At 40.3% G+C, this 25,152-nt stretch overlaps 1 protein-coding gene across 1 annotated transcript in view; it reads right to left on the reverse strand.

The window, feature by feature from the left end:
• AGO3 (argonaute RISC catalytic component 3) overlaps positions 1–25,152 on the reverse strand; it is a 126,032-nt gene that overhangs the window by 52,002 nt on the left and 48,878 nt on the right. The window contains exons 3-5 of the mRNA XM_006148702.3: positions 22,313–22,433; positions 15,867–16,075; positions 14,505–14,641 (exon numbers count right to left, since the gene is read on the reverse strand). Of these exons, the coding sequence (XP_006148764.1) occupies positions 14,505–14,641; positions 15,867–16,075; positions 22,313–22,433 (467 nt within the window). The remainder of the gene's footprint in view (positions 1–14,504; positions 14,642–15,866; positions 16,076–22,312; positions 22,434–25,152) is intronic.

Here is a 25,152-nt window from a genome sequence, read left to right on the forward strand (position 1 = left end):
TCTTTTTTTTTTTTTTGGAGAGGTGTTTGCTATAGGGTACGTGCGCTCACCAGAAAAACAGAGAAACACAGAGACAGAAAGCGAGACATCACTTGCCAGGGGGGATGGCCATGCCACAATCTCTTCTCCATTCTCTTCTTGGGATCTTGGGCACACACGCACACGCGCCCGGCATGAGTTTAAGCCACCAGATCTGGGATTCGAACCACATTCAACTATGAGTCCAGCGACATAGCCATTATCTCAGCTGCTGGTCCTTAAAATGGATTCTTCGTAATAAGCCCAATATATTTACCTAGATTCTTATATATTTCAGTAGTTTTGTAATGTTTTAGAAATTTATCAGGAATCTTATTCCTAGGTATCTCCTTTTCATCCAAACTCTTTTTTTTTTTTTTTTTTGAGAGGTTTTCGCTATAGGGCACGTGCGCTCACCAGACAGACAGAGACACAAAAAATGAGAAATCACCCCCAGGGGGTATGGCCACGCTGCAATCCCCTCTCCTTCGTTCTCCTCTCGGGATCTTGGGCACGCATACACACGTGCCCAGCATGAATTTTAAGCCACTGAGTCCGGGACGCAAACCGCCGTCGGCTACATGGAAGTCCAGCGACACAGCCATTACACTAACTGCTGGTCCCTCATCTAAACTCTTGATCTCACTGTATTTGCTAAAGCTCAGCTAAGACAGCACTTACTTCTATAAATACGTGTCAGACTTTCCAGGGTCATTTCAATATTCCTCCTTTATAGCCTCAGATTTATTTATTCATTCTTTGCTTAATCTGATGAGTTTTGCTAGGCATGGAGGGTACACTGGCGAGTTTCATTTCCAGGACTATAAACACTTATAATTCGAGGTGAGCAGGGAAAGCACATTGTCGTATGGGGATGCGTAAGAGACACCTAACTTAGACTTGGTGGTGGGAGATGGGAGGAGAGTGTCAAATACCGTTTCTTTAGTTAGTAAAATACAGAATGAAACCTGTAAGGTAACAGAAGTTAGCAAACATAATAGTGACTAAAAATCATAGTATCGACGTCCTTGTCTTATTTTCTATTTTACTGAAAAAGCTGTAACTGTGAAATGATCTACTATTTGAGTAAGTTTCCACTCTCAGCTTTTTTGACATGGTTTTGTGGCTCCCATACTGCCTGTGACAATCACTGCTTGCTTAGCAGTGATCCTTCCTTCCTTAAATGCTAGCATTCTCCAGGGCTTTATCTTTCTCTTTCCTGTTTCAATCTAACTATTACTGTAGGAAGAATTTTTTCTGCTTCCATAGTTTGAAATTCAGATTTATATACTAAGGAGTCTCAATATTTTTATTTTTAGTTTCTACCACTGTAGATGTTTTTTAGATCTAAATTTCTTTCTTTGTTTAATGTTTGTAATAGGGTGCATATGCTTGTGGGGGTGGGAGGGTGAAGAGGATGCCCACACAGCAATCCTTTCCCCTTTATTCTCTTGGGATTTCGGGCACAGTGCAAATATGCCCAGCATGTTTTTCAAGCCACTGATTCCAGGACTTGAACCATGCACTTGGTCATCCAAGATCCAGCTGCCTTAGCCACCATGCCAGGCTGGCCTCAGACCTAAATTTTTTTATTTTTCTTTTTTTTTTTTTAAAGAATTAACTGTTTTATTTATTCATTCACTTATTTTTTTTTTTATTTGACCAGAGAGAGACACAGAGACACAGAGAGAGACACAGAAAGAAAGAAAGTGACCAGATCTGGCACTCAAACGGCGGTTACCCATGTGGGAGTGTCCAGTGCCTTTACCACCATGCCACCTGCTGGTTCCATACCTAAATTTCTAACTACATATTAGATCTCTCTATCCACAAGAAGGCTCTTCAAAATGTTAATGGAAATAATGTATTACGAAAAAACTATACATGAATTTGAGAAGTTTTTGCACCAAATAAACTTGTACTTCAATTCCATTTTCCATGAACTTTTGAAGCACCCTAGTATGTTCTATAGCACCCTCAATCTTTGGACATGCTATTTAGACAGGGTGCACACTGCCAACTGACCAGCACTAGATCTGCCTCCCACATTCTGATGACAGCATTCGTATCTGGTAGAAAGCCCAGAGTCACTATTCTGAATGTATGTTGGGGAGTATGACCTTCTGGGAAGTCAGTTCATAATACAACAGTCACTGTACCTGAAGGTTGTTTCAAAGACTGAATAACCACAGAAATTTGGGGGGACCGGCAGTTAGCATAATGGCTATGTCGCTAGATTCCCATGTAGTCAACCACAGTTCGAGCTCCGGACCTGGTGGCTTAAAACTCACGCCGGCATGTGTGCGTGTGCGCCCAAGATCCCGAGAGGAGAATGGAGAAGGGACTGCAGCGTGGCCATCCCCCCTGGGGGGTGATTTCTCGCTTTCTCTCTCTGTCTTTCTGGTAAGCACATGCGCCCTATAGCAAAAACCTCTCCAAACAAAAAAAAGAAATTTGGAGTCAAGGGGCCGGCAAGTGGCGTGGTGGTTAAAGGTGCTGGACTTGCACATGGCTGTGGTTCAAGTCCTGGACCTAGTGGCTTTCTTTCTCATTTTCCTTCTCTCTTTCTCTCTCTCATTCTGTCCCTCTCTGGTCAAATTAAGATAAATAAATAAAGTTAAATAAAATAATTTTTAAAAAATATTTGGAGTCAGTTGTGGTTTTTTTATATAATTTTTTTCTCCAAAATGTCACTTGTCTAGGCTACTAGTCGCCATTTATTTGAACACTAACCTAGGTGTTGCTGTGAAGGTATTTTGCAGATATGATCAGAGTTGATAAACAGCTGCCTTTAAGTAAGGGAGATCATCTTGGACAAGGCGGGTGGGCCTGATTCAAACAATTGAACAGGCTTAAAAGTTAGGCTGAGGCTTCCCTGAGGAGAGAAAGAAGAAATTACACCTGTAGGCAACAACTTCTGCTCATGCCCAACACGTGCCCTTCCTGACAGCCTGCCCGAAGGATTTCAGACTTCCTAATTGGGCCCTACAGTTGTACAAGCCGAATCTCTCTATACAATGTCTCCGTATATTATATCCTACTGGTTCTGCTTCTCTGATTGAACCTTGACCGATATACTAGGTCTGCAGTTTATTTAAAAACAAAAACCAAAAAACAATTCTTCCAAACACCTACTAAGGCATCTGGTCTGTTTGGTTCCAATTACTTCCGCATGCCAGTAACTACCCCATTTTTTTCTGGACATGGTTCTTAAACCTATTTTTTCAGCGTTATCCTTGTAATATGTTCCTTCCTCTCCATCCCACATCAGACCATCACCATCTCTTACCTGAACTAGTGATTGAAAAGCCTCCTAACTGGCTTCTTAGATTAGTTTTTTCTCCTCTATCTATTCTCCATACTGTTGCCAGAGGTCTCTTTCTGGAAAACAAACATGATCATGTCACTATCCTTCTTAAAAACCTTTGAAATTTCCCTACCTAATGGACAGAGACAAGTCTGTTTTCTATTCCATTAATTTCTGTTTTTTCTCCCCCCTTATTTCCTTCTATTTTCCTTGCATTTAATATTCTGCTGTTTTTCTAACTTGTTGAGATGCTCAGGTCACTGGTGTTTTTCTTCTTTAGTAATAGACATTTCAAGTTTTAAACCCTTCAAACACTGCTGTAACTGGTCACACACCAGTTCTAACAAGTACTGTATTTTTAAGCTTTAGTTCAAAATACTTTAAATTTCCTTTAAAACTTATTTGACCAATGAGTTATTTACAAATTATTTCTCAGTAACTTCCAAAGCTGGACTTCCAAGTTCCAGCAAGAGTGTAACAGCAATTTAGTTTCAAATTCCCCCATCTTTCGTCTAGAACCTGTGCAGAGCAACAAATAATGTTTAAAAAAAAAAACAAAAAACCATAACTTCAGTGAAAGTATGAGATAGTAAAATTCTGGAAACGCCAAATTTTAAATAAATACAGCCCAAAGTACTTGGAACTAACAACCTATGGGAGAAGTCACATCCTAGCAGGGCAGAACGAAAAGTACAGAGGAGCCTAGTGGGGGAGAAGCAGGTTTGCACTCCCATAAAGAAAGGCCCCTACTCCCAGAGGACCTGCAGTGCACAGAACGAAATTTGCATGAGGGACTCTCAGAAGCAGAAAAAAGAGGTGTAGAAAATGTGAGAGTGAGTGAAGAAAGGGTGGGCCACAACTGACAGATCTCAGAAACATCTAACCTAAAACTGGAGCATGTTTTCTCTTATAAATTCTTAAGTTGAAATAATCTCAAGCCTACAGAAAAGTTGTGAGAAAAGTACAATGAACTCCTGAGCACCTTTCTCAAACTCTCTAGCTGCCGATATCTGAGGTGAGCATTTGAAAGGCAGGAGTCTAAATCTCCCTTGGCAGCAGAAACTACTGGGCTGTCAGAAAAGTCATGACCCACTTTCGTATACAAAACCAGAAAAATTAGGTCATGGCTTTTCTGACGGCTCAATAGCAATGACCTGGAGGAAATCAAGGCTGGGAGTTTGAACCATTTATACTTTAGTTCATGAGGCAAAGGAAACATGGCTGTACTCAGAACAGAACAACTGCAGAGGACAAGGCCGTGAGCAGAGAAACCTGGAAAATGAACTTACTGGGTTCTCCTAGTGTTCCTCCCACATCCTAAAATCCCTTTATTTTTTTAAAGAATTATTTTATTTAACTTTATTTATTTATTTAAATTTGACCAGAGAGGGACAGAATGAGAGACAGAGAGAGAGAGAGAGAGAGAGAGAGAGAAAGTGAGAAAGCAAGTGGGCAGGTCTGGAACTCGAACTGCGGTTGGCCAAGTGGGAGTCCTGCGCCTTTAAGCACCATGCCACTTGCTGGTCACTCCTAAAGTCCCTTTTAATAGATGGTTTGGGAAAACTCATCGCATTTAAACAACAAAGTTTTGTTTTTGTTTTTGTTTTTTTGGAGAGGTTTTTGCTATAGGGCGCGTGTGCTCGCCAGACAGATAGAGACAGACAGAGAGATAGAAAGCGAGAAATCACCCCCCAGGGTGGATGGCCACGCCACAATCCCTTCTCCTTCATTCTCCTCTCGGGATCTTGGGCACGCACGCACACGTGCCCAGCGTGAGTCTAAGCTGCCGGGGCCAAGACTTGAACCACGGCCGACTACGTGGGAGTCCAGCGATACAGCCATTACGCTAACTGCTGGTCCAACAACAAAGTTTTAAGTAGTCATACTAACATACTGCAGGAAAAAAAAAATTTAAGTAGCATAGTATCACTGACAAACTCAAGACAATACCATCACAGGGGAGGTGAAAATTATAACTCTACTTTTAAACATAAATTTAAAAATTCTTTTTTTTTTTGGAGAGAATTTTTTGCTATAGGGCACGTGCACTCGCCAGAAAGACAGAGAGACAGAAAGCGAGAAATCACCCAGCCTCGGGGCATGGGGGATGGCCATGCCGCAATCCCCTTTCCTCCATTCTCCTCTCGGGATCTTGGGAACACACGCACAAGTGCGCAGTGTAAGTTTAAGCTACCGGGTCGAGGACTTGAACCGCAGTCGACCACATGGGAGTCCAGCGACATAGCCATTATGCTATCTGCTGTTCCCGATTTAAAAATTCTTACTTACAGCTATAAACAAAGATCTCGCAGCACAAATTTAAGCACTCAAGGAAGAAACAGCCAGTCTACAGGAGTTGGTGCACAAGTATGGCAGAACTCAGAAAAGAAATGGAAGAAAAAGATTTTAAAAACCCATAAAACATGAAGACAGAATTGCAAAAAGCATATGGCAAAATATACACCACAAAAAGCACAGTAAAGGGTACACAAGATAAAAAAAAATTTTAAAGAAAATAAAATGTTTAAGAAAAAGAGGGGCCAGCAGGTGGTGTGGAGGTTAAGGCACTGGATCCTCAACTGTCAGCTGTGCAGTTTGTGTCCAAAACTGGTGGCTTGAAAATCATGCTGGCGTATATACATTTGAGTCCAAAATCCTGAGCAGACTAGAGAAGGGATGATTTCTCACTTTCTCTCTGTCTGGAAACCATGCAAAATGCAAAATGCAAAAAAAAAAAAAAAAAAGGGAACCCCATATTTTCAAAGAGAATTTCATGTTCTAAATAGAACTGACCCAAAATGGCAACTAACAACAACAAAAAATATAGTAAAGTAATTGGAAAAATTAATTTCAACTATATTAACTAAACCTATTTAGTAAAGAGAGTTCGTAGAAGCGAGAAAGAAAGAAAGCAAATATATTGATAATTGTTATGTATTAAGGGAAACAAAAGTCACCATAAAAAAGAGAAGTGGCCAGCAGGTAGCAAAGTGGATAAGGCAGCTAGATTCTTACATAGTTGACCATGGTTCAAGCCTCATACCAGGTAGCTTGAAAATCATGCCAGGCACATGTGTGTGCACCTAAAATCCCAGGAGGAGAATGGAGGAGAAGGGATTGTGACATGGCCATCCCCTCTGGGGAGGGGTGATTTCTCACTTTTTCTCTCACTCTCTCTCTCAGATGAACATATAAACCCTCAGGCAAAATCCTAAAAAAGAGAGGAAGAAAAAAAAGGAGAGAGAGGAAGATGGATATCATATGAAGTATAAAGATAAATATTGAGGGGTGGGGGCTGGAAGAACCTACCTAATATTAGAAATATTACTAAAAGAGCACAGAAAATTACTTAAAGTTTCAAAAACATATACAATCAAGAAAATGGACACAAAATAATTGGACAAAACTAAGACCTATAGTGGAGTCCTGATAGGATAGGAAGATCTGTCTTTCCTACCTAATTGCTTGATTCATTCATTAAACAGTAAACAGAATTTTAAACTGACCCACAAAGCAAATCCATTCTATGTGGTTATCAAGATACATCTATAATTCAAAAAGCATTAAAAAAAAATAGAAAGGAAAAACTAAAGAATTTAAAAACATGGATTGCAATCCTTTTATTAGACAATGTAGAACTTCGGCCAATAAGTATAAAAACAAAGTAACTTTTTCAAATTTAAAACATCTCTTGGGCCAACCTGTGGCATGGTGGTTAGAAGGCTGGATCCCACATGGTCGACTAACTGGTTCAACTCCTAAACCTGGTAACTTGAAAACCACGCTGGGCACATATGTATGTGTGCTCCAAGTCCAGAAAGGAAGGAGAAATGGAGAGAAGGAACTGTGGTGTGAACATCCCCCATGGGAGGTACTTTCTCACTTTCCCCCTTTCTCACTGTGAGCAAACACATGTTCTATACCAAAAGAAAAAAAAAAATGGTGAAAGTGAAAGTTAAGGAGATTGAAAACAAAGCCGGAAAAACAAAAATAAATGAAATAAAAAGAAAATAAAAAGGCTCCTTTGCTGGAGAAAAACCAGTTAACTAAACTACCAGTGACTCTAATTCCAGCGTCAAAAGCACAAGGCCAGCCATGGTGGCTCAGGCAGTAGGGGTGATGCTGTACATGCTGGAGGCCATATGGCACAGCTTGGGGTTCATGTCCTGGTCTTCCTGGAAATGCAAAAGCACAGTGGGAAGATCCTGTCAAGGGTCCCTGTCTTTCTCCTTTTTTCAGGAACTAAATAATCTTGAAAAAAGAAAAAAGAGAGAAAAATCTAGAAATAATTCGGTTCAACATTTGTTAAAAAGAAGAGAAATACCAACAGCTACACAGGGACTAAAAAGGCATCTGACAAGATTTAACACATATTCCTAATTAAAAGTACTTAATGAGGGGCTGGCAGGTGGCGTGGTGGGTAAGGGCACTGGACTCCCCCATGGCTGACCACAGTTTGAGTCTCAGACCTGAAGGTTTGCTTTCTCTCTCTCTTTGTCCCTTTCTGGTCAAATTAAAACAAATAAAGTTAAATAAAATAATTCTTTATTTAAAAAGTACTTAATAAAATAGGAATTAGCAGACATTCCTTAACATGATACACACAAACATTATGTTTGTACCATACTTAAATGCAGAAACACTGGAAGTATTCTTTATAAAGTAAGGAATAAAAACAGGATGCCCTCTAATTGCCACTGTTAAATACTGTCTTAGTCAACACAGGAGACTTAAAAAAGTTTGTGAAGGGGCCAGCACATGGCCTTGAGGTTAAGGCAGCTGGATTCTACATGGCCAACCACATAGTTCGAATCTTAAGACTTGGCACCATGAGAAATACGCTGGGAATGTGAGTGTCTGCGTGCCCAAAATTCGAGAAGAGGGAGAAGGGAAGAGAAGGAATTGTTATGTGACCATGCCATACTCGGGGGATGTTTTATCACTTTCCTTCATTCTCTCCGGTGAATGCACATTCCCTCTAGCAAATTTTTTTTTTTAAAGTTTGTAGAAGAATGGAATTAAAGTATGAGTTTAATTTGATGCAAAAAAACTTTTAATTCATGCACAAATTTTCCTTAATATGCATTTTCCTTTAATTTCTTGAAGAACTACTCACATAAACTGATGAGAAAAAAAGTTAAAGGTATAACAATTCATAGGAAGGGGCTGGCGGGTGGCATGGTGGTTAAGGGCGCTGAACTTTCACATGGCCGACAAGGTTTGAGTCCTAAACCTGGCAGCTTGCTTTCTTACCCTCTCTGCACCCCCACCGCTGGTCAAAAAATTAAATAAATAAAAAATAAAGTTAAATGAAATAATTCTTTTAAAAAAAATTCATAGAGGGACCAGTAGTCAGTGTAATGGCTATGTCGCTGGACTCTCATGTAGTCGACTGCGGTTCAAGTCCTGGACCTGGTGGCTTAAGCTCAAACCAGGTGGATGTGCGTGTGTGCCCAAGATCCAGAGAGGGGAACGGAGGAGAAGGGACTGTTGTGTGGCCATCCCCCATGGGATTTCTCACTTTCTGTCTCTCTCTGTCTCTCTGGTGAGCGGACACACCCTACAGTAAAAACCTCTCAAAAAAAAAAAAATTTCATAGGTAGAAGTAAACCCATTACTATTTTTTTAATGACAAAGAGTCTTTTACTTTTTAATGATTATCAGTACACTAAGTAATAACATATAACAAGTTTGTGAATTCTATCATCTAGTATTTGATTAAAAGAAACTAAAAGCAGCCCAAAGGATTACACTAGTAGTCACTGTTCTAGCCTTCAGCCATAACGGACTACTTTAAGGCTGGCTGCTGCTCTGCACAGGTAACAAGTAACTATTCATTACTTTTTCATAGGTAAAGCCCCCATGAAGACCTTCAAGAAAGCATTAGGGGAAAATAAAATTTAATCCCTTTCTTTCTTCAAAGAATTTCCCGTCTTACTAGATCTAAGAAAGCAAAGTTAACATCGAGATATGTGTTGCTTGAGCCAAAGGCATAAGAAAACAACATACACCCATTACATTTCTAAGAAATGAGGTAAAGGGATGAAATCTTTGGATAAGTTCTAAATATGTACAAAAAAGCTAGATTTGCTACTCTGCAAAAAGTGAAGGGACCTGCTACATAATATAAAGAAATAATTTAATGCCTTTCTCAAGAATATAACTGGAGCTCTGTAAAGCTTCATATTCCACGAGGGCATCTAAACCGCCAATCCATGGGATGGGCACTTCGTTCTTCTATCCATTTACGCGGGAGTTTTTCATGGGTTTCTGGCGGGATGTTACAGACAAAGGTCAAGAGGTTACCCAGTAGTTCTGGAGGTTGGTCGTCTCCTGGGTCTCCTCCTTCACCTCAGCGCTGCAACTACCGGGACCCCAAAGCATCATGATCCCCACAGTTTCCTTGGCCTTGAGCTTTCTTCCTGTGCAGATGGTGCTGTTCAGTTTCAGCCTGAGCTTCTTTGGCCTGCTTCAGCCTCTGGTTCTTTCACTTGTGGGCCTCAGACACCTTCTCGGCAGCCACCACGGGACCCCGTGACGGGCTAGCCATTGTGGCAGCAACTCTGAGGACTTCACGAGCGACATTAACTGACTAGAGGGCCCCTTGGGTCAGCTGACCTGTGGCCCACGATCTGTGTCTGCCTAAACTTATCACTATTTGCAAATGATACTATTACAACCTAGAAATCCCAAGGATATCACTTGAGAAATACTATCATGAATAATGGATTCAATAAGCCAGAGAAAAAAGTTCGTTTCTGATTGAGTAGCCCATACTCAGTGTTTGGGACTAGACGTGTTTTGGACTTTGAAACATATGTGTATACATAATGTGGTAATTTGGGAATGAGACCCAAGTTTAACCACAAAATTCATTTATGCTTTATTTATTAAAGAATTATTTGATTCAATTTTATTTCTTATTCCTCCTTCCTTCCTCTCTTTCTTTTAAAATTTAACCACAGAGAGTCATAGAGAGCAAGAGGAAGCGTGAGAAAGAAAACCACCATGTCTAGGAGTCAAACCATGGTTGGTCACGTGGGAGTCCAGTACCTTCACCACTACACCACTTGCCAGCCCCCATTTATGCTTTATATACACCTTATATGCACAGCCTAAAGGTAACTATATATAAAATATAAAGCTACCCATCACATGATGAGAGATGTTAAATTTTCCTCTTGTGGGGACCAGCAGTTACCGTAATAGCTATGTTGCTGGACTCCCATGTAATCGACCATGGTTTGAGTCCCAAACCCAGAGGCTTAAACTCACGCCGGCCACATGTGCGTGCGTGCCCAAGATCCCGAGAGGAGAATGGAGGAGAAGGGATTGCGGAATGGCCATCCCCCCTGGGGGATGATTTTTCGCTTTCTGTCTCTTTCTCTGTCTTTCTGGCAAATGCCCGCGCCCTATAACAAAAACCTCTACCCCTGCAAAAAAAATGTTCCTCTTGTGGTGTCGCATCAGCACAAAAAAATTTCAGATTTCAAAGTAGTTAGAATTTGGGATTTATGCATTAGGGACGTTCATCCTGAATACAGAAACCAAACGCCTTCATGAATATAAGCAATAAGCAGAATCTACAAACCCATTTAACAACAACAAAAAGAAAAACTACTCAAGAGTAACAAGAAACGTGCAAAATTTATGTGAGTAAAATTTAAAAATTCTCCTGAATGAAACGAAAGTAGTCTTGAACACACAGGACAGTCTATTCTTCTTTTTTTTTTTTTTTTTCTGGCTATAGGGCACATGCTCTCACCAGAGAGAAACAGACATAAAGAGAGGAGGAAAAAGTGAAAAGTAACACCACCCCCTCTCCCAGATGGCCATGCCTAAATCTCCTCTTGGGATCTCGGCATCCACGCACACACACAGCCAGCACGTTCCCTGAGCCTTCCAGTCTAGGACTTGAACCACAAAATCTGCTATGTGGGATTCAGTCACTCCAATCACCACACCACCCAGTTGTCCCAACACAATAATTAATAGACAGAAAAGCTCAACACCTTAAAGATGCCAGTTGCCCTAAATTAATCGATAAATCTGATCTTAGTGAAAATAAAAACCTGTTGTCTTCCACCTACTGGATCTAGACAAGGCATTTCTAAGCTTATATGATTATAAAACAAGTAAGAATAGCCAGGAAAACCCTGCAAAGAAAAAATGGGATTAGCCCAATCAGATAGTAAAGGTAATAAAAGAAATGACTGAAAAATAATATATGTGTGTCAGAAGATGAATTTCTGCATAAGAAAAAAAAGATGGGCCTAAAACAACAAAACAATAATCTAAAACTCCATTACACCACAAGTCAAAGGATAAATAGTAACACAGATCTATCTGTAAATCACCTTATAAACAAATATGAGTTCAAAAGGCTTAGAAGTGCTCCTGGCAAATGAAAAGACTAAAATTCTAATACAAAAGGAGGGAAGGGAGCTAAGAACACAAACCAATAGTTCATTTAAAAGAAACACATGACGGGCTGGCAGGCAGCATGGTGACTGAGGCACTCGACCTCTACATGGCCAACCACGGTTCAAGTCCCAGACCTGGTAGCTTGCTTTCGCACTCTCCCTTTCTCTCTGTCTCTCTCTGGTCAAAACTGAAGAATAATGATAATAAATTAAAAGTAAACAAATTGGGACCAGCAGTTGGCATAATGGCTATGTCGCTGGACTCCCATGTAGCCAACCGCGGTTTGAGTCCTGGACTCGGTGGCTTAGTCTCATGACGGACACGTGTGCGTGTGTGCCCAAGATCCTGAGAAGAGAATGGAGGAGAAGGGATTGCGGCATGGCCATCCCCCTTGGAGGGTGATTTCTCGCTTTGTGTCTCTCTTTTTCTCTTTCTGGCGAGTGCACGTGCCCTGCAGCAAAAACCTCTCTAAAAAAAGAAAAAAAAATTGAATTGAATAATAATAATAAATTAAAAGTAAACAAATCAGGACCAGCAGCTGGCGTAATGGCTATGTTGCTGAACTCCCATGTAGCCGACTGCAGTTTGAGTCCTGGACCCGGTGGCTTAAACTCACACTGGGCGCATGTATGTGCATGCCCAAGATCCCGAGAAGAGAATGCAGGAGAAGGGATTGCGGCGTGGCCATCCCCCCAGAGGGTGATTTCTTGCTTTCTATCTCTCTGTCTCTCTGTCTTTCTGGTGAGCGCACACAACCTGTGGCAAAAACCTCTAAAAAAGAAAAAAGTAAGCAAATCTAAAAAACAAACAAAACAGAAAGAAATACAAGAGACCTTGACATACATGAAAAGATGGCCAAAATGCAAAGTTAAAGTACATGAGAGAATGGTTTCTTTTGTAAGAATTATTTTATTTCATTTATTATCATCATTATTATTTGCTTAATTTGAAGAGGGAGAGACAGACAGAGAGCGAGATAGGGACAGAAGGAAAGGAAGTCTTTAGGTACGGAACTCGAACCACAGTTGGCTATATGGGAGTCCAGCACCTAGACCACCACACCACCTACTAGCCTATAAATCTATTGACAAAAATCTATGAACTTGAAGATTCTAGTGGCAAAAATACTAAGGAAACTAATTTATTTTGCAAAATGTTTACAACTTCAATGGAAAACAATCTGGCAATAATAACTGATCTCACCCTCAGGAATTTATCTTACAGACACATCTAATATCTATTAACTGATGTTCTGAAAGAGTAAATAATTAAAAATAGCCCTAATAAACACATAAAGAGATCTGGATAAATACCTCCCCTTCTATTATATATTTCCACAATGGGAGATACAGCTGAAAGAAGTGAGGAAACTATGTACCAATCTGAAAAGATCCAGGAACACGTGAAGGAATGGTTAATTCCAGATACCAGGCAAGATATGTAAGATGAGCCTGGAACATTCTGCTGTGCCAGAAAGCATGAAAGCTATCAAACCCTAATAAATTATCAATAGAACATTGTACTTTTCCATGTAACCCAAAAAATAACAACAGAATTGGACAATTTACCATTTGGTAATGCCCAGTGAAATGAATGAGGTAACAATAATCACTGAATAGAAGACTTCATTAAAGTGTCACTGGGAAGTTTACAATGGAGAGATTTCTGAACCTACTGACTTATCTCTGAACCCATGGATTAATCTTAGCATCATTAAAACTGAGACATTGGATACTGTGCACCTACTATGATACAATATACAGCACCCATAACATATTTTGAACCAGAGCTGACTAAAACTTCTCAGGCTGATTTTCATTTTTAGGAAATAGAGGGGATAGAGGAACAAGGTAGTGACACAAGAGAACAAAAGTCAAATTCAGATTTGGGAATATGCTATAGGACAAGTGACCAATTATCTCCAATAAAGTTAGTGGTATTTAAAAAGAGGAAAAAAGTTCCAACAAACAAGAGGGAAGTAAATGAGACTACATGATCTAAAAACACGTAACAGCCAAATGTGATGTGTGGTTCCTATCTGGATTTCTGGCCCTACTACACACCTCACATTCAGAGTGAGTGGGCTAAGAAAGACATACCAGAGAGCATGAATAAATGATTTTTAAGCTTCTAACATATGATAATGGCATTGCTACTGTATAAGAAACCACCCATATTTTTAGAAGTGTGCACTGGAGTAGCAGGGACAAAATAAGTAGCTATCTCGTATTTGGTTTAAAAATACGACATTAGAGGAAGCAATGTTGACAGATAAAGCAAAGGCAGAAAAATCCCAACAAGCCGAATAATGGCTCCATACCTGGTACAGTTCAGCACACAACTAAATCTATGTTTAGACAAACTGGAGAATGCAATTAGCTCCTTAAGCACCAGCCTCAGGCACAATTCCTGGGGTCGCCATGACCAACAGATGGTCCTTTCTTTAACATAGGTACTTCATAATGAAAAGATGGCTAGGCTGAAAAGCAAGCAGTGAGCAAGACGACTGCATCAGGACTTTCCTGCTGGTTTTTATGTGCTCACTTCATGTTTAGTAGCATTCCAGGACAAGTTCTACATAAAGGCTTCTATGTGAAATGTAGAAAGAATATAAAGATGTTTCTAGTTTGTCATAATAACATGTCTGAACATTACTTCCAAACACCAGTACATAAAATTATATATAAAATTTACACACACATACACCACATGAAAGTCAACTAGCCATTACAAAACAAGGCTTTAGCTCCCTTACCATCAATATTAAGCATCATTTTCCACATGGCAGGCCGAACAGATTGATGGAATCCAAACCATACTTCCCTGCCCCCTCCCAGAGGGTGATCATATCCTTCTGGAGCTGAGAAAAAGGAACGCCCTACAGGCGTATACCTACAAAAATTAAAATAACATGTTCAGCTCTTTCCTTCCCATTCAATGATTTAAATCTGCAAGAGAAGCGAGACTCAAGTACAGACAATCTATTTACTATGATGATACTTACCATTATGAATACATGAAACTAAACATTTTTAAATTTGTGAAAGCAAAAAGTAGCTATTTTAAATGAAAATTCATCTGCATCATTCACTGAAATTCTAGTCTCAAAACTAATGTTAGTTTGAATTAAAACAATTTTATTTCAAATATTTTCTTGAAAAAGGTCAAAAAGGTTAACAGTTCCAACCTTACAAACACTAAAGAGTAGATAATTATTGGGACCAGCAGATGGTATAATGGTTACATCACTGGACATCCACCTAGTTGAACACGGTTCGAGTACTGGACCTGGCAGCTTAAAGCTCTTGACGGGCGCACGTGTGTATGTGCACCCAAGATCCCGAGAAGAGAATGGAGAAGGGATTGTGGCATGGCCATTCCCCCGGGGGCCGATGTCTTGCTTTCTGTCTCTCTGGTGAGCACACGCACCCTATAGCAAAAATCTCACTCTAATTTAAAAAAAAAAAAAAAAAAAGAGTGAATAATTATTAATCAACAAGCTATTTCTATAAATGTGCTTATGAGACATACTATTTTTTTTTAAAAAGACATACTGGTCTTGTATGTGTTAAGTGTGTGTGTCTATATGTATATACACATATGTGGCGTGCTAGTATAATTAAGAGTAGTGATTTTAAAGCAATTTGATACTACCACATAAACAGCGAAATTACTATTAAAACAATGTTAGCAGAAAATATATTAGTTATTCAAGACTTACAACTCTATGAGAAAGGGTCATTTTTCTAAAAAATCACCAGAATAGCTAATCGATTTAATGCTTTACATTTACTTAAATAGCAAATCAATTTAATGCTTTATGTTTACTTGAACAGTTAATCTATTTAATACTTTACTTAAACTTATATAGCTAATCTACTTAATACTTTATGTTTACTTATAAATCTAATGATTTATGTTATTTGCAAAAGTCATGGAATTTTCTGTGACTTCCTCAATTAATTTTTATCTATGCAAGCTATTCTTATTCAACAGAAATAATCAGAATACACAACATATGGAGGTTAACCAAGGAAGACCCGCACAACTCATTCCTGGGGTGGGGGGACCTTCACATTTAAAATCTAAAGAGGAAAAGAGGCAAGAAAGTACCCACTTCATGGAGGGCAGATGGCGTAGCACCACATCGACGGCATGGACAGGGTTCGTGCTGATCGGCTTGTCTAATTCCAGTGGCTCGGGCAAGGTCCGGCCTGTAAGTACTTCATGCAATAGGTGCCAACTCACCCGAGAGACAAATTTAATCGACACCTTGAAAGGGCGATCTTTTCCACCTTCCCCAGGTAATGTAACATCTAAATCTACCTGTTGATGTGAAGAGTGAGCTGGTAAATGTCAAAAAAAAAAAAAAAAAAAAACCAAGTACAATTATCTTAAGTCTAACTTATAAAAATATCTAAGAGAAAACAAGACAAAAATTAAAAAAAAAAAACTCAATGTCAAATCAACAGACTAAAATTTAAATAACACAGTTATTCAGGCCAGCTCTGTCACTGCAAAATGTTATCTAAACAGTCTAACATTTAGGCACCTATTTAAAAAAATGATGGAGGCCAGCAGGTGGCAAGGTGGTTGGAGTGTTAGAATCACATATGGCTGATGGCAATTTGAGTCCCAGACCTGGCAGCCTGAGAATCACACTGGGCAAGTGGTGTGTGTGCACCAAGGTCCTGGGAAGAGAATGGAGAAGAAGGGATTGTGGTGGGACCAGCAGGTGGCATGGTGGTTAAGGCGCTGGACACTCCCATGTGGCCAACCACGGTTCGAGTCCCGGACCTGGTAGCTTCCCTTCACACTTTCCTTCTCTCTCTCTCCATGTCTCTCTCTGGTCAAAATTTAAATAAATGAAGGAATAAATAAAAAAATTTTTTAAAAAAGAAGGGATTGTGGCATGGCTATCCTCCCTGGGGGGTGATTTCTCAATTTCCCTCTCACTGTCTCTCTCCCACAGGCAAAAACTTAAAAAAATAAATAAATAAAAAGAACGATGATCTCTTGGAACTTCGATGGAATAATTTTCTAGTTATATTGTTAAGTTAAAAAGCAAAGTACAGTCAGCAGGTGCTATGACAGTTAAGACAATGGATTCCCATATGGCTGACTGCAGTTCAAATCCAGAAATGGTGGCTTGAAAATCACACCAGGAGCATGTGTGCATGTCCAGAATCCTGCAAAGAGAACAGGACAGAGGAGAAGGTACTGCGGTTTAGTCATCCCCCAAAGATGAATTCTCACTTTCCCTCTCTCTGGTGAACGATGCGCCCTATGGCAAAAACCTAAAAAAAAAAAAAAAAAGCAAAGGACAAAAGACTATAGATATTATGACATGTTTTGCGTAAGAAAGAAGGAGTTATAAAAAAATATTCAGGCATTTGCTTACTTTTTCAAAAAGACATACAGAAAGAATGAACCAGAAACAAAGAAATTGGTTAAGTTTCTTTCCTTTTTTTCCCTCCTGCCTTTTCCTGGCTGTCAGGATCTCTCACTATGCCCACCTTTTCTCTTTCTTCGGTTTTTTAAAATTTACTACAGGGTATATATGCATGCTGGAGAGCAGGGGTGGGTAAGAAAGCTCCCCCCAGGTGAGATGGCTATGCCTTAACCCCTTCTCTTCCCTTCTCCTCTCAGGACTTTGGGCATACATGCATGCATGCACATGCACCAAGTGCTTTTGTTTCAAGCTGCCAGGTACGAGATTCAAACTGCACAGCTGGCCATGTGGGATCCAGCTGCCTTAACCACCAGCTGTTCCAGAAACTGGTTACCTTCAAAAAACGGGAGAGAACAGATTGGAAGAAATAAATGAGGAATAATTCCTGAGTATATTTTTTGGTATAGTTTCATGTTTAGAAGCATTTTTAAACATCAAGAATAGAGGGGAAAAAAATAAAACTGAACATAAACAGAATCAAATGAACCCAAATGCGTATCAAACACCATCACATTGAAGAAAGAAAGAAATTATTGCAAGTAAGTCTTAAACACAGAATGCTATTGTGCCTTCAGTCTGGAGGGGATGGTGGGGAAGTGTAGGTCTGGGAGAGGAACTGCAAACAAAACAACCTTGAGCTCTCAGTAGCAGGCTTTCCTGTTAGTGGGATGAGCACAGTAATTCAGAAAGTAATTTCTATGTACTGGAGAAACTGAGCAAATGACAAAAAGTGCTGATGCCTTGGGAGTTCAAGAGTACATAACAGGGGTAAGCAAAGGAAGGATCTTGTGAGGAAAAGCTGGGACTAGAAGAATCAGTGTGAACTCATGATTTCCAACACATACACGTTTGATTTACGATATGAAATGTAATTTTGTTTTTACTGTCTATTTTTTTGGAGAGGTTTTTGCTATAGGGTGCATGTGCTGGCCAGAAAGACAGAGAGAGACAGAGAGACAGAAAGTGAGAAATCACCCCCAGGGGGGATGGCCACCCCGCAATCTCTTCTACTCCATTCTCCCCTCGGGATCTTGGGCACGCACGCACACGTGCCCGGTGTGAGTTCAAGCCACTGGGTCTGGAACTCAAACCGCGGTCGACTACATAGGAGTCCAGCGACATAGCCATTATGCCAACTGCTGGTCCCTTTACTGTCTATTTTTATTTTATTTTATATACAAATAGCATGATTTCTTTCACTGGGTAGATATCCTGGACAATCCATTCAAGGAAGATCACTTCTTCCAACCTGATGAATCCCATGTCCTCTGAGTACTGACAGGGCCACTGATGGCACATTGAGGCCATATTTCCGTATCAGACTGTGCCAGTGAGCATACATCGCAAGAGCAAGAACCCTGGTCAAATTTTCACAGGTGGCTCCAGCAGAGCTGCTGAGGACCCATCCTGCTTCCAGGGGGCAACGAAGCAAAAGGAAAACTACAGTCTGTTTTATTCACGTACTTATTTATATTCTCTTCCTCTCACCACTAAAATAACCAGAAGAATATATACCCAAGTAGCAATGAACATATCCAGTTCCCAGTTTGGTTTCAAAATTGCATTTCCAGCAAAAAAAAAAAAAAAAAGTATTAGGGTTCCTCTGAGCAATGGTTACTTACAGCATTTGTAGCAGAAGAAAACATAAGATGAACCTAGAACATATCGTGCAAGAAAGTAATAAAGTATTCAAAGAGGAAAAAAATGTACCCTATCACAAGGACACATGCGCCAGCTCAGGGCTCCCACTGGCCAAATCTAGGACAATTTGTGAGAGGTCAATAAACAGGGCAGCAGAAAATGCTCTGCCTTCCAGCAGAACACTAACAAATGTAGGATTGCTAGAACTAAAAAACCCCCCGTTACTAACTGGTAACAGTCCTCTCCAGTAAGACTCCTCAATTGTTAAAATGTCTAATGAGAAATAGGATCCTTAAAAAAAAAAAAAAAATCTAGCCTCAGTGGCTTGTAAAATATGCTGGGAACATATGCATGCATGCCTCAAATCCTGATGGGATGGAGAAATGGAGGAAAAGGATTGCCGTGTGACCATACCCCACTGGGTGTTTCCTCTTTTTATCTCTCTCTCTCTCTGTGGTGAGCACAGGTGCCTTCTGGCAATTAAATAAAAGTTAGGAAAAGAATTTGAATATATATTTCTCCAAAGAAGACATACAAATGGCTAATAAGTACATGAAAAGATGCTCAACATCACTAATTATTGGGGCAGGGACAAATGCAAATAAAAACCACGGTAAGCTATCATCTCATGCACATTAGGGGTCCTGCTATTAAAAGACAAACAAAACAGAAAAAGGAGCTGTCCAGACAGTAGGTAGTGGCAGCACATGGTACTCTGTGAGCTGACCCTCATGAGAAGGTTCCAAGTGAACATTTGGAGACATCTCCCTGAGGATGCTGGGCATGCATGTGCCCACCATGCATGTAAAATAGTACAGCTGCTTTATAATACAGCACAGCAGATTTTCAAAACATTAACATTACCGGGACCAGTAGATGGTATAATGTCGACTATGGTTCAAGTCCTAGACCCAGAGGTTTGAAATTCATGCCGGGAACTTTGTGTGTGTGTGTGTGTGTGTGTGTGTGTGTGTGTGTGTGCGCGTGTGTGTGCGTGTGTGTGCGCCCAAACCTCTGAGAGAAGAATGGAGAAGGGAATATGGCATGACCACCCCCCTGGAGGGTGATTTCTCACTTTCTGTCTCTCTGGCAAGCACATGTGCTCTATAGCAAAAATCTCAATTTCTCCCTTGGGTATATACGCAAAAGAACTGAAAGCAGAGTCTTGAAGAGAGACTTATATACCCAGGTTCATGGCAGGAGTGTTTCCAATAGCCAAAAGGTATCCACTGATGGATGAATGAATAAACAAAATGCACTGCACACATGCAAAGGAATATTACTCAGCCTTGTAAAGGAGGGAAATTGAGCCAGCAGGTGGTGCAGTGGTTAGGATGCTGGACTCCCACATGGCTGGCATGGTCTGACCCCTCACCCAGACACGCGGTTTGAAAATTATGTTGGGTATATGTGTGCATGCATGCCCAAAATCCCAGGAGGACGGAGGAGAAGAGATTGCATCATGGTCACCCTCCCTGGGGTGTGATTTCTCACTATCCCTCTCACTGTCTCTCTCTAGTCCTATAGCAAAAACCTAGAGAAAAAGAAAAGAAAAAAGTTAAAAAAAAAAAAAAAGAAAGAAAGAAAAAGAAGAAATCCCAACATATGCTACAACATGGATTAAATCTTCAGGACATTATACAAAGTGAATTAAGCTAATCACAGAAAGAAAAACACTGCATAATCCAGTTATATGAGTACTCAAATTCATAAAGACAGAAACTAGAATGGTGATTTCCAGGGGCTGAAGGGAAGAGGCAATAGTGAATTACTGTGTACAAAGTTTCAGTTTTGCAAGAAAAAGACAGGTCTAGAGATAGAAGGCAGTGATGATTATACAATGTGAATGTATTTAATACCACTGAATTGCACTTTATAAATGGTTGAGATGGCAAATTTTATGTTGTGCATTTTTAAAAACTTTCCATTTATTTTTACATTTGTCCACAAATATTTACTTTACATATCAAATAATTTTATGTTATGCATTTTTTGCGTTTTTAAAAATAGTATCTTCCTGGGCTGGCAAGTGAGGTGGGGTTAAAGATGCTGGATTCCCACATGGCCAACCACGGCTTAAGTCCTGGACCTCGTTTCCTTTCTCACTCTCTCCACCCACCCCCGCCCCCACCCCGGTCAAATTGGAAAATAATAATAAATAAAGTTAAAAAAAATTCTTCAGGGGACCAGCAGGTGGTGGTGTGGTGGTTAAGGTGCTAGACACTCCCACATGGCCAACCACGGCTTAAGTCCTGGACCTCGTTTCCTTTCTCACTCTCTCCACCCACCCCCGCCCCCACCCCGGTCAAATTGGAAAATAATAATAAATAAAGTTAAAGAAAAATAAATTTTTAAAAAATTCTTTAAAAAAAGTATCTTCCCACAAGATACTTATTAATATAAGGAGAAAAAAAAAAGGACCTTGACAAGAGAAACCTGGTAGATGCCAACCTAACCAAGTGATCAAAATTAACATAACCATTAGTGGAGCAAATACTTACTATATGCCTGATTTGATGTTCTGATAAGGAAAGAACAATTACGTAATATTTCTACCAAAAGTTTACAGCCAGGGTCGGGTCCATGCCAAATGCGATTTGAATCCCCATCCCAGTGATTTGAAAAACATGCCTGTCACATGTGAGTACATGTCCCAAACCCTGCAATGGAAAAGGGTTTGGGATGTGATCATGCTCTACCGGGAGATGTCCTCTCCCTCTCCCTCTCTCCCCCTTCCCTCTCCCTCTCTCGCTCTCGCTTTATTGAGTGCGTAAACACTCTGGTAATTTTTTTAAATGTGTAACCAGAATGTAATTAAGGGGTAGGATCAGACAAATCCAATTTAGGGATAGTCTACAAAATAACTTGCCTGTAGTCTTCAATCATATTAATGTCATAAAAGGAAGGAAAAAACACTCTGGGGAATTGTTCCAGAATATAAGTACTGAAAACATGGTATCTACATTTGGATCCTGGACTGGATTCTACACAGGCGTAAGGAGGGGGATGCTAAAGGACATGAATGGAACAATCGCCAAAGCTGGAATATGACACTGGCTGGAGAAAATGACATCACTGTTAAATTTAGTGAGTCTAACAACTACTACGGTTTTCATTCTTGTTATTGGAAAATGCACATTAAAATATTAAACATTTAAGGAGCATGATGTAGGCAACCTACTCATGAATGGGTAAGGTAGACATATATCTATAAAGAGAAAGCAAAAGAGAAAAAGAAAAAAGCAGATGCGGCAAACATTAAGAACCTTTGTGAATCTGGGGGAAGGGTGCATGAAAACTCTCTGCATGATTCCTACAACTTTTCTTTAAGTTGTTAAACTATTTCAAAATAAAAAGTTGAAGAAGGTAAGCAATACACACACGGACTGTAATAAAATATAGTAATACACATATTTAAAAAGAAACATTATAGGAAGTAAAGCTTTCCAATAAAGAAATGCTGGTCTTACCCCAGTAGTTGCCACTGGGAGTGGATTTGCCGTGTAAAGGCTTCTTTTTCCATCATAAACTGGCCTCCGATCTCCAAATATAGTTACTTTAAAATGCTGAACCATGGAGTCAACCACCTCCCTAAAGAAGAGAAAAATATATTCATATAATCCTCTACATGATGAAATACAAAAGTATTAAGAGAAGTAATTTCTGGTGTTTAATGCTGTCAAAATTCTCAAAGACAGGGCCAGCAAGTGGTGTAGTGGTTAAAGGCACTGGACTCCCTCCCACATGGCCGACTGCAGTTCAAGTCCTGGATCTGGTAGCTTGCTTTCTCACTTTCTCTCTCTCTTCCTTCTGGTCAAATTAGAAATAATAATACATAAAATTAAGTAAAATAATTCTTAAATAAAACTTCTCAAAGACAGTCACATGATAAAGAGTTTGCTTTCAGAACCAAGACTTAGGATGCCAAAAGAATGGTTGCTGGCAAAATGTGATGACATGCATTTTAAAATAACAAGGATGAATCCAATAAATGACTCAGTCATTTCAGGACATAGATGATCTGTACAATAGTCACCTTAAAAACTCACACACAGGAGCCAGCAGGTGGCATGGTGGCTAAGGTGTTAGACTCCCACATGGCCAACTGCAGTCTGAGTCCTGGGCCTGGTAGCTTCCTTTCTCAATCTCCCAACCCCATGAACACATGTGCCCTGTAGTAAATTAAATAATAATGATAAATAAAATTAAATAAATCATTCTTTTTATTTTTTTTTAACTTTAAAGAGGATTTTTGGGGGAGGGATTTTTGTTTTTTGCCTTAGGACACATATGCTCGCTGGTGAGAGACAAAGTAAAAGAGAAACTGAGAAATCACTCCTCAGGGAGGATGGCCACACTGCAATCCCCTCTCCAGGATTGCAGGCATGTGTGCACACGTGCCTGGCATGATTTTCAAGTCACTGGGTCTGGGACTTGAACTGCAGTTGGCCACATGAGAGTCCGGCAAAGTAAATATGCTACCTACTGGACCCAATAAATTTTTTTGGGGGGGACCCAATAATTCCTTTAAAAAACAAAAACAAACCAAAACAAAAAGCCCTCATAACATAGGGGCCAGAAGGTGGAGTGGTGGTTAAGGCACTGGATTCCCACATGACCAAGTGGGTGGGGTCTGAGTCCCGTACTGATGGCTTGAAAATCAAGTCAGACACGTGAGAGGTGTCTACAAATCCTGAGAGAGAAGTATATAGAAAGAAGTGCAGTATAGCCATTCCCTCTGGGGGTGATTTCTCACTTTCCCTTCCTTCTGGTCCCTCTCTGGTGAGCACACATGCCCTATGTCCAAAATCTAAGAAATAAAAGTACTAAATCACTGACGATCCACTTCACCACCTCTAAGCATTCTCTGGGGGTGTTCTTCTCTCTCAAAGGTTAGGTGTTTTTTTCTCTGTGCTATAATAACACTTGATAAGCATCTACATTAGAACAATTAGTCTAGTATATTATATACTTCATTTCTACTAAGGTTAATTCTTCTTTGAAGAATTATTTTTAAAATTTTATTTACCATTATTACTTTTTAATTTGCTACAGGGCATGAGAGAGAGAGAGAGTGAGAAAGCAAGCTGCCAGGCCCAGGATTCAAACTGCGATCAGTCGTGTGGGAGTCCAGCGCCTTCACATCACCTGCTGGCCCCAACTGTGAATTTCTTGGGAGCAACAACATAACTGTTATCCTTGTACACCTTCATCCTTAAAACAGGATTTAACCTGTAAGGATATTAAGAAACCTCTATTTCTACACAGCAAATATTTTCATCCAGAATACTAATATGGAAAGATATTCAAGTCCCATACATTAAAAAAAACTACAGGGCCAGCAGGTGATATGGTTAAGGTGGCTGGGTCCCACATGGCCAGTTATATGGTTCAAGTCTCAGATCCATGGCTTGAAAAATATGCCAGGCGTGTGCGTGTGTGTGTGTGCGCACGTGCGTGCTTGCCCAAAATCCTGTTAAGAGATGGAGGAGGAGGAATTGAGGTGTGACCATCCCCCATGGGGGTGCATTCTTGCTTTCCCTTTTTCTAGTTCTCTTCAGTGAACAAATGTGCTCTCAGACAAATTAAAATAAATAAATAAATAACAGGGCTAGGCAAGAAATGCAGCAGTTAAGTACTCTCTCTGCCCTGGGAGCAGGGTCCCACACGGCCAATTGTGATTTGAGTGGCTCCAGAGGCTTGAAAAACATGCCAGGGGTATGTGTGTGCTGCCTGAAATCCTGATGGGAAGGAGAAATGTACACATATAAAAAAAGACAATAGTGGGACTAGAGCCCATTGTGGAGATGCTTCCTCTCTCTGGCAAGTGCATAAACCTCTGACAATTAAAAAAGAATTACATGGGACCAGCTAATAGTGGCAATGGTTACATCGCTGGACTCCCATATGGCCAACCACGGTTCTAGTCCTGAACCCGGTGGCTTGAAAGTAATGCCAGGTGTGTGTGCGTGAGCACCCAAGATCCTGGGAGGCAAATGGAGGAGGAAGGATTATGGAATGGCCATCCCCTAAGGGGCTGATTTATTGCTTTTCCTCTCATTGTGTCTGTCTGTCTGTCTCTCTGGCAAGCGCATACACCCTAAAGCAAAACCTCTTGAAAAAAAAAAAAGACAGAGGGGACAAGCAGTTGGCATAATGGCCATGTTGCTAAACTCCCATGTAGCCGACCATGGTTCGAGTCCCAGACCTGATGGCTTAATCTCACGCTGGGCGCACGCGTGCGTGCGCATGTGTATGTACCCAAGATTCTAAGAGGAGAATGGAGGAGAAGGGATTGCTGCGTAGCCAT

Source organism: Tupaia chinensis, unplaced genomic scaffold (genome assembly GCF_000334495.1).
Source record: "Tupaia chinensis unplaced genomic scaffold, TupChi_1.0 Scaffold000239_1, whole genome shotgun sequence".
In the NCBI taxonomy this organism is placed as follows: Eukaryota; Metazoa; Chordata; class Mammalia; order Scandentia; family Tupaiidae; genus Tupaia; species Tupaia belangeri.